Source organism: Prosopis cineraria, unplaced genomic scaffold (genome assembly GCF_029017545.1).
Source record: "Prosopis cineraria cultivar Desert tree isolate PC_DT_omini unplaced genomic scaffold, ASM2901754v1 PC8, whole genome shotgun sequence".
Lineage (NCBI taxonomy): Eukaryota > Viridiplantae > Streptophyta > Magnoliopsida > Fabales > Fabaceae > Prosopis > Prosopis cineraria.
In genome coordinates this window covers 4,782,347-4,797,800 of record NW_026555339.1, presented here as the reverse complement: position 1 = coordinate 4,797,800, position 15,454 = coordinate 4,782,347, and the positions used below count along the sequence as shown (strand labels likewise).

The following is a 15,454-nucleotide window of genomic DNA, read 5'->3' as shown; positions in this document are numbered from 1 at the left end:
GATAGAAGACAAATTCAATCTCAATCCTTTTTAAGAATGGGACATGGGATAAAAATGTCCCGATCTTTTACCATGAACACCCCTAGTGGGTGTTAAAATGTGTGTCAGCATACATTCAAATGATCTGATTCTATATTAGCCTTAAAATCTTCAAGGGGGGAAAAAAAGAAATATCATTTTTTTAAGGCAAAGGGGGCAAAAACTTTAAAGGCACTTTTCTTCTCAACAAATTTTCACTTCAGAAAACTTTACGAATCACCCCAACGGATCTGAATCCTAATCTGTAGAATGTACCTCACCATGGTTAGAACGACAAGCCTCCAGGGATTTCTTCACCGATTATCAATAGTAATACAAACCCTAACGTAACTGGGGGCCAAGAAAACAAGTTGACTGACAGCAATACATTTGTACTTCCATGTGCAATACCCCTCCGAGCACAAAAAAACAAAACAAAACGTGCACTTCATCAACAACTTTACACGCTCAGATTGCCATAATATCAGGGGTGAGCAGAACATCCTACGGTAATTCTCCTTGCTATTGAAGCTGTCCCTCATTCAACTGCCTCTTGAAGTTTAGAGCCTCATCTGCCAGAAACTCACTATACAGAACATTATCACGTTAAGCTAAAACATGATGCAGGGCAAAAGGAAGGCATCACAAAACAATACTGCGAGAAATATTCAAATGACTCACAAGATCCGCTCAGCCATCGCTGATGCTTCCCATCTTGGGCTCCATGGGTAGTCAGTCAAAATGCGGGACTTAATGGGCGCCATGTAAGAATTGAAATGCTGAAAATTAATAGAAAAAATTGAACAATTTAGATAACAAGGAAGGAGCTTCAACCTAAGATCATAACATCCATAGCAAACATTACAGAATCTGTTCTCACTGAGAACATAAAACTCCTGCCAAGTAGTTTTCCTAAAATAACACATTATATTGTACAGCATTATGAACCACGAAAATTACAAATTCATTTCCACTTTCGTGCTTCTGAGTATTATTGAGAGAAGAGAAGAAACCATTATCGCCTACCTTTTAGTTTCAAGAGCATTTCCATATTAATGACTGAAATTCACATTATATCCCTTTCATGACGATGCAATAAAACAAAGTAATTCCTCTTTCTACATGCTACCATTACATTCAAACTTAAAAAATACATCGCTATACCAAATAAATAAACATACCAGTTTATCAATCAGGGTTCAGGAATCTGATTGGGCTTCTTTTCACATTTATAACAAAAGACTAGAATCAAAACACACACACACAAGTATGTCACCATAATCAATACATTGACTGAAAGAATTGTGTGTTCACGTTTTATGTTCTCATTTGGTTGATACAACATAAGCAATGTTTACAATGCAGAGGCTTATTTAATCTGTCACCTAATTTTTAGACCTTACATCGTACTCAAGCTTAAAAATTTAAATAAATCATGACCAAGACTTTGTAGTTCTACCTGAGAACTTTGAAGGAGAAGAGATGGCTGTTGCTTTGGAAACTGTGCTGGTATTAGGAAGTGTACCTACGAAAACAAACCCATCAGAATATTGGTCAACCATAAACAGAAAGGTCAAAGTCAGGCAACTTGAACCTCAAAAAATGTAGGGAAAGAATGAACAAGATATCAGTATCATGCATTGAACATATTTTACCAACAGGAAGACTATAGTCAACCACATAATTGTATAACAGTACCACTAGTATCAATGAGCATTTCAAAAAATCAATTATAAATTTCATCTTATCTTTTTCCTTTTTCCTTCATCTGATCCTCACTCCAAAAGTTATTGGCAACAACCTTGAAATCCATTTTTAAGTACAAGTTTCTGTTAACATATACAGACAGATATCATGTAATAAGAATCATATATTACCAAGAATGTGAAAACTCCAGATGCAGCAAGAAAGGTTGCCTTTCTGCAAAAGACCTAGAGATTGAAATAAAAAACCAGTCATTAATGTACCCAAACTAAACGGTTCTGGGTTTGGCAAGCTGTAATTAAAGTTCAAGGAAATACCGGATCAGCTTCAATAGGCCTCCCAAATTGACATGCTAGTGCCTCAATAAAGTGCCTTTTAACATCAATTAATGAAACAGCCTCCAAGACCTATGTTCAAGATTATATTTTATCATAATTATAGCAAAAAGACAGAAGTAAAGATAAGCAATATACATCTAAATACTGAAGAAATTTTCACCTAACCTGTTTCTCAAGAGATTCTTCAAGCTGAGGCAGATATTCTGCCAGGCACCTTTGGAAGTAGAATTAACACATAAAAGTTTCAGCATGAATTATCTCGATCTTGCAGTATTTATAGCACCGTAGAATGACAAAGGGCATAGAATGCATGGCATAAGAAGATCAAAGATGCAAGCAACTCACATTCCGTCTAACCAAGAAGGTAACTTCACATCCTCAATGGAAAATAGAGCTTTCAATTCAGGTGTAGATACTAACTTCAGGCGAGGTGCTGAAGGAGCTGACATGTATTTTCTCCCAACAGGATATATGACCTAGGTTTACCATAACATAAAATGATAAGTTGATAGCCCACAGAAAGTACTGAGTCAAAGAGAAAGTAAGGATATAAATAACAAAAGGAAAGAAACGAACCTGCAAGAATATTCTTTGAGTTTGTCTCCAGGGACATCCTGGCACCATCTTATTTATGTTCATGTCCGTTAGGGGAACAGCAAATTTAACCTCTTCTGGCTACGCTAAAATTTAAAGTCATGCAAATCAAGAACACTGTCAAAAGCTACATGACGTTATTTATAATTTTCACTGGTAAATGAATTCATGATGCCAAATTAAAAAAAAAAAAGAAGAAGAAGCCAAAATTTTGCAAAGAAATACCTTTTCAGCACCAGAACTTATCTGCATTTCTATTCCCTGTAGGAGAGAAGATGAAGTAAGTTTCGATGTTTGATTAAAGAAAAGATGATAATCACATAAGTTCAAGTCAAAAAATGGAGGACACACACCACAATAAGGTACAAAATATGACAACAAATTACATTATTAAAAGCTTAAAAGATAAAATAAATTGAAAATGAATTATACCATTGTGCTATAGTATCCACTCAACAAGAGGAAAGACAAGAACTCAATTGACATAAACTTAACTCCTACAGACCTACACAGGTCATTGTAATAACAAGCATCCACCATATAAAATGGCTGACTTCAAACTCCTCCACCCCCTCCCATTTTCCTCAGCCTTTTACTTCAACAGTGCCACCAGGTGTGCAATTAGGTGGCACTATCTTGATGATATTGGAAATGGACATCTATCGAATACAAACAGCCCCCATATCCACTATGCACATCATTCCCAGTCCTTGTCTGTTACTATTTTAAAATCATCATGCATGGAAACCTTCTAATTAAGATATGAATATAGCATGTGCTTCATCCATGTAAAGGACATAAATGGGAAACAAGGAATTATGAATTTACAATTGATTTTCTGAACGTTAGCATGATAACATTGGTATGAAGAATTACCTCTCTCGATAATATAGTGCTGATTTCAAATTTCAATCGATCATCATCAACTTCTCCAACACGCTTCCTTTGATATGATACGTATTGATCTCTATCGAGACATTAACAAAGCAAGTAAGCAACTAATTCACTATTCATGAATTCAATCAACACTTGTAAACATCACCACAAACAAAAATAATTCTCTGAAAGTTCTTGCCTCAAATATTGAATAAGAGCCAGTAAACGTGCAGGATCTTTGTTGTTCCAATCACTTAAACAGTTATTTAATGACTTTAAGTCCAACTGTCCTTCAGCAGACTCCATATGAAAAGGGTGAAAATCTTCATCTTCTAGCCCAAAAATAACATCGGGTGCAGCTGTTGGACTCTCTATGTTGTATATAACATCCCCTAAAACAAATTAATCTATCAGAAACTTGGAAGAGAAAACCAAATTAAATACCAATGGGGTTGAATATAAAAAGAACAATTGGCACAGTTTTCCTACATCTGATGAAGTCCAAGCAGTAGGGAATAACTAAAGTGAACCGATCAAATACCCCAGAATAGTGCTTGCTACCGGACCACATCTGTTCAACCTGCAAAGTAAATAGAATAAAGGATACAGAGTGATTTCCGGAGGAGATCCACTAAAATTACACACAAAGAACTGGCACTTTGCTTCCTTTCCTAACAGTAAGAAAGAAGAGAACCAAGATTCGCATATTATGTGATTCCAGCAAAGCTAAGGCTCGAATAGCAAGAAAAATAGGTTAAACAGTGACAGTTCCATAAACTGGACATTGAATACTAAAATAGATAAATGAAAGTTGAAATTTTGGATCTAAGAATCCAATTAGCCTATGTATTTTTCTTGAAAACGATATGAAGGAATTGGGCGTTACCTTGAGGGTAAGAGGGAAGTGAGAAAGAAGGTGACTAAGCTGAGCAGCGATGAACGGAGGGACATTATCTGAAGACATGGCTATTTCAGAGAAAGAGAGATCGTTTCGGTTGGAACTTGAAAGAAGGCGATCAACTTATTTCGCGACGAGAGCAGAAAGGACGAAATTTAGCCACGACGGTGGAGGCACCTCCTCCCCACGGTTTTTCCCTTCTTTTCTTTTCTTTCTTTCTTGCTTTCTAACTTTCTTCTTTCTTGGTTTGCCTTGGCCAACACCGGAAATTCCAATTCCAAGTAAAAATAACTTCGAAAAAAAACCCGCTTGGTCCTTAACCCTTTTTGTTTATTGAGGTAAGGGAAAAAAAGTTTGCCTTATTTAATGAATAATTTTAAGATTATGAAAAATAAATCTTTATATTTCTTTTTTATTAGCTATCTAATCTAATATTTATTATACATGTGGTGGTCGGCCCTGTAGACAAAGAAATTTAAATCATTGAAGAGTTTTTTTTTTTTTTTTTGGCCGAATCATTGAAGTGTTTACGTAATGCAGGGCCTCAATTTCAATCAAATCTCCATCCAATTAACAAAATCTCTTTGATTATCAGTCATTGTATATGCGTTTCACTAGATAAATAATAGGGAAAACGTATTAATGTTTAACGTTAAAAAAAAATCCTTTTTTATGCTACTTTTTAACGAAATATATATTTATTATCATTTTTTCAAGAAAAAAAACATGTTTTTCTTCACTTGTTTATTAATTATTATGCCTATTCTTATTTTGCATATCAAACCAACTCACGATTGCTTAGTTAAAAACAGCATGACGGAGAATATCAACGTACTTGTATAGAACTGTATAGCACGTTTTTCTTGCAGGACTCAACATAAGGAAAAACAATCTAGTTCAAGTTATGTCAGAATTGGATCTCATTCGAACAGTTCATTTTACAGCCTAGGAAACAATAATATCAGTTCATGAAGTTGTGCGAAGACAGATAGGGAGGGAAAAAAAATCATTAGTATGTATTTGGCAAATGAAGGATGGATAATGCTTGTCCCAATGTCCCCACATAGCATCTAATCCAAAGCCCAAACCTGCAGTGAGAAAGAGAGTTAATTGGAAACAACAAAGAATCAATCAAGATATAATAATGACAGAAGACAACAATTGAAAAGAAATAAACCAACCTGAATCTTGCCATCAGAGGAACCAACAAAAAGCATCGTACCATCAGTATCTGATACTAACGACGTGATTTTCGTGTGACCACTGGCCATTTTGATGGAAGCAACCCTGCTCAACTTATGTTTTAGCCATACCTCTATAGTGCCACATTTAGTGCCCGTAAATACAAAGTCATTGTTCATGGCCATGCGGTGGATGTCTAGTCCTGTTGAGAGTGACCCCACCACTGCTTTGGATGATAGTGATAATATCTATGTACAGAAACAGTGATAAGCATATCAGCAATCTTCTTTTAGTTATCTGTATGGAGACAGGAACATTTTGGTGTTTACCTTTCCCGCAGTTGCATCAACCAAAGAACCACCAGCAATAAGAAAATCGTCATAAATTAGAAGTGAGTGAATGGTTTGTTTTCCCAGCAATTTTCTTGTACCGGATAAAATTGTATTTGATGCATAGTTTGACAAGTCCACCTCCTGCGATTTTTTACCCCCAAAAAATTAAGGAACACAGTTTCTCAACAAACTATTGTATGAGCATTACAAACATGATAGGAAATGAAACGAAAGAGTACCTGGACACTGTAACCAGAGCAACCACAATATAGTTTGTCCCCAAACATTGCAAGGCATTTCACATATTTATTGAAATTAATTAGTTTTGGAGGATTTGACCAATTATACACCTGTAAAATCTTAAAGGCTTTAGCCATGCTTTCTTGTTGATATGGACTAGATTTACAGCTGCTCAAAGCAACAAAAAGGACTTGCCTTAGCTCCAGTTCCTTGACTTACGTAGCATGCCAATTCATCATTTGCTATCAATTCATACACTACCTCTTTGATATCATGAACTCGAATGCACTGAATCTCATCATATTTCATTATCCATACCTATATGCGAAAAGAATGTAGCAGTTTATTGTGTATTGAACACTGTAATCAACCTGAAGGACTACTTTTTTGTTATGAGACAGCAAGATAGCTAACCCGGATGGTTTTGTCCAAGGAGCCACTGTAGATTTTATCGCCTGAAGAGTAGAGGCATGTTACAGCTTTAGTGTGCTCATGAGTTTCTTGAATCAATCTCAATACCCTCTTCCTCGCATCCCAAACCTATTAAGGATATCAAGTGCAACTGTTAAGAGATAGTAAGAGACAGACGGTATGTATGTGCGCACACAATTACAATGAAAGCAATACCCTACCTTCAAAGTTCCATCAGAGTGCCCACTTAAGACCCGACCATTCACATAGAGCAAAGAAAGTACCTCTCCATTCGAGCTCAAATCTAGCTCAACGACTTCCTTACAACTCCACAAGGCCGTCTAAATTAAAGATTGAAGAGTGATGAGATGGATATTTATCTGTAATTTATTCTACTGAAACTAAATAATATCCTTATTCCATAATCCCCATTTTACTTACCACATCAACGGATTTTAAGTTCAGTAAGGCTTTCATAATGTCGGCTGCCACCACAGAATACTTCTTCAACTTTGTCAAGGTTTTATAGATGCTTTTGGCATAAGCTCCAAGTGCTTCAAGAGCAACTGAAACATTGAGCGTACTTTGCTCCGTATTCATATATATATATATATATATATATAATTACAGTAAAACCTACATAAACAGAGTTTAAAAATACATATACTTAATCGGCACTGAGAAAAACCTACTTGGATCGCCAATAAAAGTCTTCAAAGCAAGGGTAGCCAAGATCATTTCCTCGAGGTTCTTGGATGATTGGAGGATATTTATAAGTTCTTCAAGCAAGGATATTCGAGCAACATCCCTTATACCAGTATCAGGAATGGTTGAGAGCATGTGTGTGAGCCATGTGGCAATGACAAGGCATGATTTTGCCGTCTTTAAAGAAGTACTCCTGAGGCATTCTTCTAAAGCTTTAAATATGGAACCCTTTTCATGGTTGCAAAGAACAAAAGCTACCCTTTTCTGCCACGAACTAGTAGCATTTTCTTCATCCTCCTATTAAAGAAAAATTCATGTTAGCCTGGATATGTATTAAGCAATGTTAGGACAATCAATCAAAATGCTATACATAGACCCAAACCATTGTTTCCCTCGAATCATTGTCACATTTTTCCAACTGTTCAACTTTCATTAGAGCATTGTAAGGTTGGTCAAATCCTGCAGTCTTAAGCAGCCAGGCTTCAGTGTATGACTTTCCTGAAGAAGTGACATGCCCGATAAGAAACAGTAAAGCATCTAAAGCCTTAATCTGAGTATTTGAGAAGTCCTTTCGCCAAAGTGCTTCTATCAAGGCCTCTATAGCTTCTTCCCTGAAAATGCTCATCTTTCGTGGCTCAACCTAAAGTTGACAAGAATCAAATTGTATAATTAATCAGATTACAATTTTGACTTGACAAGAGAAAATTACAGCTTAGTAGTAGATTTGATGTCAAAAGGTCAACCAGGAGATCAAGCTGAAGCAAAAGACTAGCAACGGCAAGTTGATGTTCCATAGGAGCCATCTGAAGATACACAAGAAAGGTATGCATAGTACTAAATGCTCCCTCGTCCTTGATAATCTGCAATATCTTGTTGCACAGTGTCCTCCTGTGATATCATTAAAGAAATAATTAGTTACAGGTTTAGCAGTAAAAATTATTGCCTAATAAGCCTTTATCGTTTACTTGTAGAATGTAGACATGTTTGAATTGAAAAACATAGTCATAACTTGTGTGTTGATTAGTGTGAAAATTTCTAAACTTACAAATTTCTCACCTAAGATAATCGAGAGTAAATAGTTGAAGATAAAGGAATGTAATACGAGCAACAAGCTTACCTATGCAATTGCACAAGCTGTGAGAGAAACTCCACACATATCACTCTGACACTGTCATTTCCAGAATGAAACAATTCAAGGACAGGAGATAATTCAATTCTGTTTGCAATTAAGCTCCTGCAACTTTTTTCAGCTTGCATACAGCATAGAAGTATGGAAACAACAAACCTCCTTCCTTCCATCCTTTCCATATACTTAACCAAGATTGGAATTCCATTTGCTGAAATAACACTCAAAGCATTGAGGGGCCTGCTATATTCATTCCCTCCTAATAAAATCTGCTCAAGAATGGCTACAGCTGCATCTCTAGGATCAATGAGGAACCGAAGATCATCCAACTCCCCATTTTTGTTCTGGATCAGCTGGACAATGGAAGGTATAAGTTCATGAGCAGAGAGTTGATCATAGACCGGCCTCAGTTGGTACATTAGAACAGCAGCCTCAACCAAACCATTCTTAAGTAGAGTAGCCAAGCAATCAAAATCAGAATCAACATTAATCAGTATTTCTCCAACACTTTCATCCACAAAAATTAGCTCAGACAGGATATAAATTGACGTTCTCAAAACTTCTCTATTCAGAGAAGCTAAAAGTATTTCCACTAAACCATTTATAACAATTGGTTCTGATAAATAAGAATGAATCTGAGGATCACTCTTTGAGTCCTTCCATAATCTAGCTATTGCCAATACAGAATCTTCACATTCTTGCAAGTCTTCTGATGTGCAGAGACTTGAAATATAAGGTTTCAAACAATTCATAATTGTTTCAACTGCTGCTTGAGATATTACACTAGTTGGTGACGATGCAACAGAGACCTGCATAAATCTTTCGCTCCTTTGACTAATATAATCGTATACATTCTTATGAGCTGGTGAGTCAGCTGTCTTGTGCATATTAGAGACCACTGGAATATCTTTCACAGATGGAGAATTTAGAGAAACCTGTAATGTGTCTGAGTTTGAAAACTCCTGAGCTAATTCTGGATGTTGTTCTTTCCATGTTGTTATCAATCTCTTCAAGACATAGTTTGTTTTAGGTAGTATGCTTGCAGAGAGAGATTGCCGTGTGATGGGACATGTTGTGTTTCCTGTTTTGAGCCATTCCTGAATTGCTTTTCTTTCATATGTCTGACCTGTTTCAAGGGTGACAGGATCACAAAATATCTGGCCTGTGATAGGGCAAACGAAATCTTTGGGTGGTCTTGATTGAACTATACGCTTCCCCGATTTCAGTGATAAATTATTGTTGCTATTTCCCTCATGGCTCTCATAAAGGGAACTGCAGATACAAAGACATAATAGTTGGAGCATAAGGAGTAAAATGGTGATTAAATGGAATATTTGTAATGTTTTTAAATGTCAGTGATAGCATCCCAAGATAATAGGTGATCTGGTAAGATAGATATTATAAAAATTATTATTATTTTTAATTTATTTTAGATATTTTCTATTCAATAATATTGTTTAGATTTTATCAAGGTATTTAGTTATCTAGATTTAATATAGATATTTATTTTAGATATCTATATATTTATCCAGATAGTTAGTTATTTAAATTTTATTCATATATTTAGTTCTTTAGATATTATTTCATATTTTATATAGATATAGATTCTTGAAGATTTTATTCATTTTTATTTAATTATATAGTTATCTAAAATTTATTCATTATTTTAGATTGTATTTAGCATTATAAATATCCTTAGCAACTTATAAGCATGCATATCATGAATAAAACATACTTGTGAGACTTGGCTCTTTGGAGATTCTCCTAAACGTAGCTATTGAGAAAAATATAGAACGAGATTCTTATTTTATATTATCTTGATAAATTTATTTCTTCTATTTTCTTCTATCAGTTTTATATTCTCTTGTTAATATTATGAAGTTAGATTCTGATTTCATATGTTAATAGAGATTTATCTTCCTTATTTTTCTTTACTCATCTTAGAACCTACCACAAAAAGTCAAATGCAATAAAAACAACATTCTAGAATATTAAGAGGAAGAGTGGCTATTACTTGTCATTGAATGAGAGGGTATTCTCTTTCCCATGATTAATCATCTTTTCTGAGTAATGGTTTTTCCTCTGAGTGTTCTTCACACCCTATGATCCAGAGAACTATTACACAATTAAACTTGAAAAACAAGATTTAAATCCAGATGCAATGAAAAAAAGGTCACTAGTATTAATGACGAGTGGGAGGACCTAGAGTTATTTGAAACATACCATTACTTCGTTATCAGAATCTTCTGAGCTGATGCTGTGATCAGTACTCATATGTGGAGATAATGGAGAAGAGTTGGAAATACTTGAGTCTGAAAAACGCCTAGACAATAAGCGCAAAGATTTGGGTTCTCCTTTAGTGTGTGTCTCATGAATTGAAGATGAATTTTTCGAAGGAACTCTTGGAGAATCCAAGGGAGAAAAAACGGGAGGAGAATATATTTGATTCTTCCGGTTTGATTGATGTACTTTTGGCTCAATATCCACATCCTTGATATTGTTAATTCTAGGAGACACAATAGTTTGAGTTTTCCCATTTGGCTCAATGTATGAATCATTGAGGTCGTAATCCGAATCATCATACTCTTCTCCAATGGTACCCTCCTGCATATGATAGATTATTACCTGACATGCAACTAAAGGATACTGTAATTTTATATATTTAAAGCTAGATTAGCAAAGTTAGACAAGTCTCTATCACCTGATGACCCCATGTAGATGATGACTTCTCTGCCTTTTGTGAATGGCTAGAAGTCACATCTCCCCTGCTTGAAATCAAGCATAAAATGAAAACTCATACATAAAATAAGCATTCATGACATAAACAAGCAGCAGTTGGGTAAATAGTACCTGATAGTTTCATTTGCATCATCTTTAGATTTTAGAACAGGAGAAAACCCAGCACTCTTAGGCAATATAGGACCAAATTTTACATAATCAGGAATGGAGCAGCTCAACTCATGCAGAGGTGTCATGGGCGGCTCAGCAATCGGTAACATTGGAACCTTCTTGCTGGAGGATGAATCAGAGCTGATGCAATCCTTATAGTACTTTGCATAAAGCCTCGTGTTTTCATTCAATGACTCTGCATAAAGCTTCTCCAGGTTTTGCAATTTCTCTAATTGATGTGGCCTCATAGTATATATCAAAGACTCATTGAAGAATTGACCAAAATCAGCTGTAAAGGACAAATCTGAAGAGTCAGGTATGACTTCCATCATGAGCCTGTGCCTCTCCTCTGAATACCAACCTACAATGGAGCTCATGTGTGGAAGAAACAGATCTTTCCAAAGCTCTGGAGCAAAATCAATTCGTGAGAAAAAAGGGTCAACGATGAACATCTCAAGAGCATGGCAAATTGAATTTTGAATATTGTTTCGCAACTTCCATAGGTATGATAGATTGAGGTGAGCCCAAGCTGAGAGGTAGAAATTGGGCACCCCAGCAGTTTTTCGATTGGAATTCAACATGGCACACACTTGCAACATCTTCTCAGCATAATCTAGTCGGGCAATCTTAGTTTCCATATTAAAGGTATTGATAGCTTCTTCAAGGGCTTCTATACCCCAATCGAGATTTGCTAATACTGCCTGATCAGAGTACTGAACCTCGCTGCCTTTATCAATACTTTCATCTTCAGCTGCTAACCTCTCTGCACACTGTTCTTTGTGTTGGATCCTTCGTTCTTTGTTGATTAACCGATCTTGAATAAAACTATAGATAGTTGTAGTCAAGAATCTAACAATATCCCTTTGGTTCATTGTGACTCTGAAGTTTCTTGTAATCTGTGTGAAGCTATCTCAATAAATAATGCTTACAAAGTAAAATCTACACGTAGGTCACCACATCCCCGAAAGCATGCATTAAAAGTACAAGATCAGCCAAATAGATATTTCCATTGCTTTCAGTAAACAAATATAAGAATAAGAATGGAATAAAATAGAATCACTGAATTATTGCCACAGCATCCAATACTAATATTTTTGTGAAAGTAGATATGATCGTTTAATCTTCCACAACCAAAAAATATATACCTAATATCGAAAATCGAAATGGAGTAAAGTTTCTCCTCCTTTCTCTTTTTTCCCTGGGCGATTGTCATTCTCTCCTCTTGTTTTTTCTTTCTTTCTTTGTTTTTTTTTTTGGAGTATTCTAGCAACTTATGCAATCAAAACGTTGGTCATAGCCCACAGAAAATCCTCACAAAACTGAGCTGGTAAAGGAGGATTTGCGTTTTATTATCAAGTCCCTTGGAATCTTTGTCAGGATCGTAGTTATTATCAAGACTCTAGAAATACCTGACGGACGTTTGAAACCAGATATCAGAAGAAGCAGTTGACAAAATCGAATAACGCAAACCTTAATAACAACAGACTGGATCGCAGAATATTGGTTTCATGAAATTCTAGCTGCAGATAAAAGGACTTGCTCATCAATGTAACATAGCTTACGGAGCTACGCCTCCAACAACTGAACTGAAGAATTGAAACAGAGCACATAAAAAAAAAAAAAATACTTACACAGTCTAACAAATGAAGAAGAAGCTTCAGAGACGAAGATGATGCATCCAGCCTCGTCAAGCCAAGTCCAACAGTTTGACAATGTTCTACAAAGTGCGAGAGAGAAAAAACTGTAGATAGAAACACAATGCAAGGAAGTAGCTATGCCGGCCTTGGCTGTTGCTGTACAATGACACAAGCAATCCGCGTACCCACACATATAATAATGTCGAAAAGGCAAAGTTGTTTTATTCTTTTCATTGCTAAATGATTGGTCCATCTTTTATATGACGAAGACAGCATAGTCTTTCGTTTGGAACAATGGACATGCTCCCCTACAACCAGTCTATTTGACCAAGTCAAAATCTCAACGATATTCGTCTCCTCATAAGTCATAACCTCACTGATATGATATTTCGCATGGTGCGGGAGACGTGCCCCTACCTTAACCATAATAGAGGAGTGTTAATTTATTTTTCATTAAATGACAACAATTTGCAGCCACAACACGCTAATCTTTTTAATTATATAAGGCTTGCAATTGGTGGATTATTCTTTTTCTATAGTCAACTTGTTTCTTCAAATTCTAATGGTTGTTGTCTCGAAAAATTCAAACAATTGCACAGAAGGAGGATAGATGTAAGGTTGGCATGATTAAGACTTGTATTTCTGAAAATAATTATTTTCTCTAGAATAAACCTCTAAAGCCCAGACAAATCAAAAGACATGGTTGCCCCTGGTTGTAGGTCCCAGATAGACAAAGCAATCGGCACACGTGGTGTCTCGGGCAAAAAAATCTAAATCCTGCAGGTTACAATTTTCAACACGTCTAGAACCATCGTGGCAAAAATCTAACCCCACAAGGATGTTATTCAGGGAATCGTCCCTCTATATAAGTGTCTCTTCAAGCTGAGATCCTCCAGTGTCTATTGTGGGATAGTGGGATAGTGTTCACAAATTATAATCGTAATTCGACCTGTGACGTTCTTTCTGAATTTCGATCGCACCATCCGCTATGGCGAATCCTAGGGTTTTCTTTGACATGTCAATCGGTGGAGCACCGGCTGGACGGATCGTGATGGAATTGTTCGCAGACACGACGCCTCGCACGGCGGAGAATTTCCGGGCGCTGTGCACGGGTGAGAAGGGGATAGGGCGGAGCGGGAAGCCGCTGCACTACAAGGGGTCGAGTTTTCACAGAGTCATCCCGGGATTCATGTGCCAGGGTGGGGATTTCACAGCCGGAAATGGAACCGGTGGAGAATCGATATACGGTGCGAAATTCGAGGATGAGAATTTCGCAAAGAAGCACACTGGACCTGGAATATTATCGATGGCCAACGCGGGCCCTGACACCAATGGATCTCAGTTCTTCATTTGTACGGCTAAGACAGCGTGGCTGGATGGAAAGCACGTGGTGTTTGGACAGGTAGTGGAGGGCATGGATGTGGTGAAGGCGATCGAGAAGGTTGGCTCCTCCTCTGGTAGAACCTCCAAGCCTGTTGTCATCGCCGACTGCGGCCAACTTTCTTGAGCCTGAATTTTCGGTTGCAGAATAAAACTTTGCACTGCATGGAATCTAGACCGAATTTGGTGACTTTAGTCTGAGACGTTGGCCTTTGCTGTTTACCATCAAAAATAGATTAGAACTTAGAAGTGCGAAGGTATATGAAGAAGATGGATATGAAGTATGCGAGTTCGCGGCTGTAATGTGATTTCGTACCATACAACTTACAGGAGTCTCTACTCTCTGTATGCTTAGGTGTTTCGTTTAGTGAAGCACAAGCTTGATGGGGGTAATAATAATCTTGATGCTATGAAAACTGTTTTCTTTTTCTTCCTCTCAATGGAGGCTTGAGGGTACTGTTGTTAAAATTTTTTGACTTTCTTGCGTGTATGTTTTTAATTTATAAAATTACGTTAACTTTTTTGTAAATTTAAAGTAGTTAAAATTTAATTAAATTGGTAAGTTGATTTTTTTTGAATGTATCGTTTTTATATTTTTAATTTATAAAATAATGTTAATTTATTTATAAATTTATTGAATAATATATTTATATATTATATAGAACTTCGTTTATAGAAGTGATAGCATCTGATTTAATAAAAAATAAAATTAAAAAAATAAAAATTAATATTAATAAAAAATAAAAAAAAATTAAAAATAAGTTTTTCTGTTTAAAATTTTTTATTGAGTAAAATAATTTATGAATATAAATAAATTTAATTTTAATAATTTATATTTAAAATATATTTAAATTAAATTATGATTATATTTTATATTTTAATTATTTAATAATATATTTTAAATATTATTTATTAATAAAAGTAAATCTTTATAAATTTATGATTTACATTTACATTTTAATTTTACATCTCTGCCGTAGATTTACTTAACGACCTTGTTTGAGAGTGTGGGTTTCAGGTATTTATACTATATAAGTAATATGATGCACATTTGCACGTACGTACGTACTATTTATAATATTTCCCAGTGTTCAGCGTGTAATCATATAATTCCCTGCAGAGTA

At 35.8% G+C, this 15,454-nt stretch overlaps 3 protein-coding genes across 6 annotated transcripts; 1 reads left to right on the top strand and 2 right to left on the bottom strand.

Moving 5' to 3' along the window:
• Positions 1-214: 214 nt before the first annotated feature.
• LOC129317204 (uncharacterized) lies at positions 215-4,694 on the bottom strand. Its single transcript, XM_054961568.1, has 13 exons — positions 4,417-4,694; positions 4,020-4,110; positions 3,730-3,922; positions 3,531-3,621; positions 2,880-2,915; positions 2,637-2,735; positions 2,406-2,536; positions 2,226-2,274; positions 2,040-2,129; positions 1,896-1,949; positions 1,478-1,543; positions 700-797; positions 215-604 (listed from the first exon to the last, which is right to left on the bottom strand). The coding sequence occupies exons 1-13, from the start codon at positions 4,492-4,494 to the stop codon at positions 541-543; spliced, it is 1,140 nt and encodes a 379-aa protein (XP_054817543.1). The 5' UTR covers positions 4,495-4,694; the 3' UTR covers positions 215-540.
• Positions 4,695-5,226: 532 nt separating this feature from the next.
• LOC129317744 (putative E3 ubiquitin-protein ligase LIN-1) lies at positions 5,227-13,107 on the bottom strand. 4 transcript variants are annotated; one of them, XM_054962111.1, is made up of 17 exons: positions 12,945-13,107; positions 11,275-12,209; positions 11,126-11,189; positions 10,648-11,028; positions 10,439-10,524; positions 8,416-9,696; positions 8,042-8,186; positions 7,681-7,938; positions 7,286-7,595; positions 7,035-7,159; positions 6,815-6,934; positions 6,597-6,722; positions 6,378-6,500; positions 6,182-6,292; positions 5,940-6,083; positions 5,610-5,858; positions 5,227-5,516 (listed from the first exon to the last, which is right to left on the bottom strand). In XM_054962111.1, exons 2-17 carry the CDS (start codon positions 12,183-12,185, stop codon positions 5,499-5,501), a joined length of 4,452 nt encoding a protein of 1,483 aa, XP_054818086.1. In that variant the 5' UTR covers positions 12,186-12,209; positions 12,945-13,107; the 3' UTR covers positions 5,227-5,498. The 4 variants fall into 4 exon arrangements, with proteins under 4 accessions (XP_054818086.1, XP_054818088.1, XP_054818084.1 ...); XM_054962113.1 differs by lacking the exon at positions 12,945-13,107 and adding an exon at positions 12,784-12,833; XM_054962109.1 differs by lacking the exon at positions 12,945-13,107 and adding an exon at positions 12,459-12,722 and having other exon boundaries at positions 11,275-12,138.
• Positions 13,108-13,820: 713 nt separating this feature from the next.
• Positions 13,821-14,770, top strand: LOC129317745 (peptidyl-prolyl cis-trans isomerase). Its single transcript, XM_054962114.1, has one exon. It carries the CDS (start codon positions 13,939-13,941, stop codon positions 14,455-14,457), a length of 519 nt encoding a protein of 172 aa, XP_054818089.1. The 5' UTR covers positions 13,821-13,938; the 3' UTR covers positions 14,458-14,770.
• The last annotated feature ends 684 nt before the right edge of the window (positions 14,771-15,454 follow it).

What these genes read in the sequence shown, in the direction of transcription:
- LOC129317204 (XM_054961568.1), bottom strand. Translation starts at nt 4,494, where the DNA reads ATGTCTTCAGATAATGTCCCTCCGTTCATCGCTGCTCAGCTTAGTCAC. An exon ending in CTGCTTGGACTTCATCAGAT is followed by an intron (nt 3,923 to 4,019) that starts GTAGGAAAACTG and finishes AATTTGTTTTAG; the next exon opens with GGGATGTTATATACAACATA. An exon ending in GCGATGGCTGAGCGGATCTT is followed by an intron (nt 605 to 699) that starts GTGAGTCATTTG and finishes TGTTCTGTATAG; the next exon opens with TGAGTTTCTGGCAGATGAGG.
- LOC129317744 (XM_054962109.1), bottom strand. Translation starts at nt 12,526, where the DNA reads ATGACAATCGCCCAGGGAAAAAAGAGAAAGGAGGAGAAACTTTACTCC. An exon ending in ATTCTGATAACGAAGTAATG is followed by an intron (nt 10,525 to 10,647) that starts GTATGTTTCAAA and finishes TCTGGATCATAG; the next exon opens with GGTGTGAAGAACACTCAGAG. An exon ending in TTGATGCAACTGCGGGAAAG is followed by an intron (nt 5,859 to 5,939) that starts GTAAACACCAAA and finishes TTCTGTACATAG; the next exon opens with ATATTATCACTATCATCCAA.
- LOC129317745 (XM_054962114.1), top strand. Translation starts at nt 13,939, where the DNA reads ATGGCGAATCCTAGGGTTTTCTTTGACATGTCAATCGGTGGAGCACCG.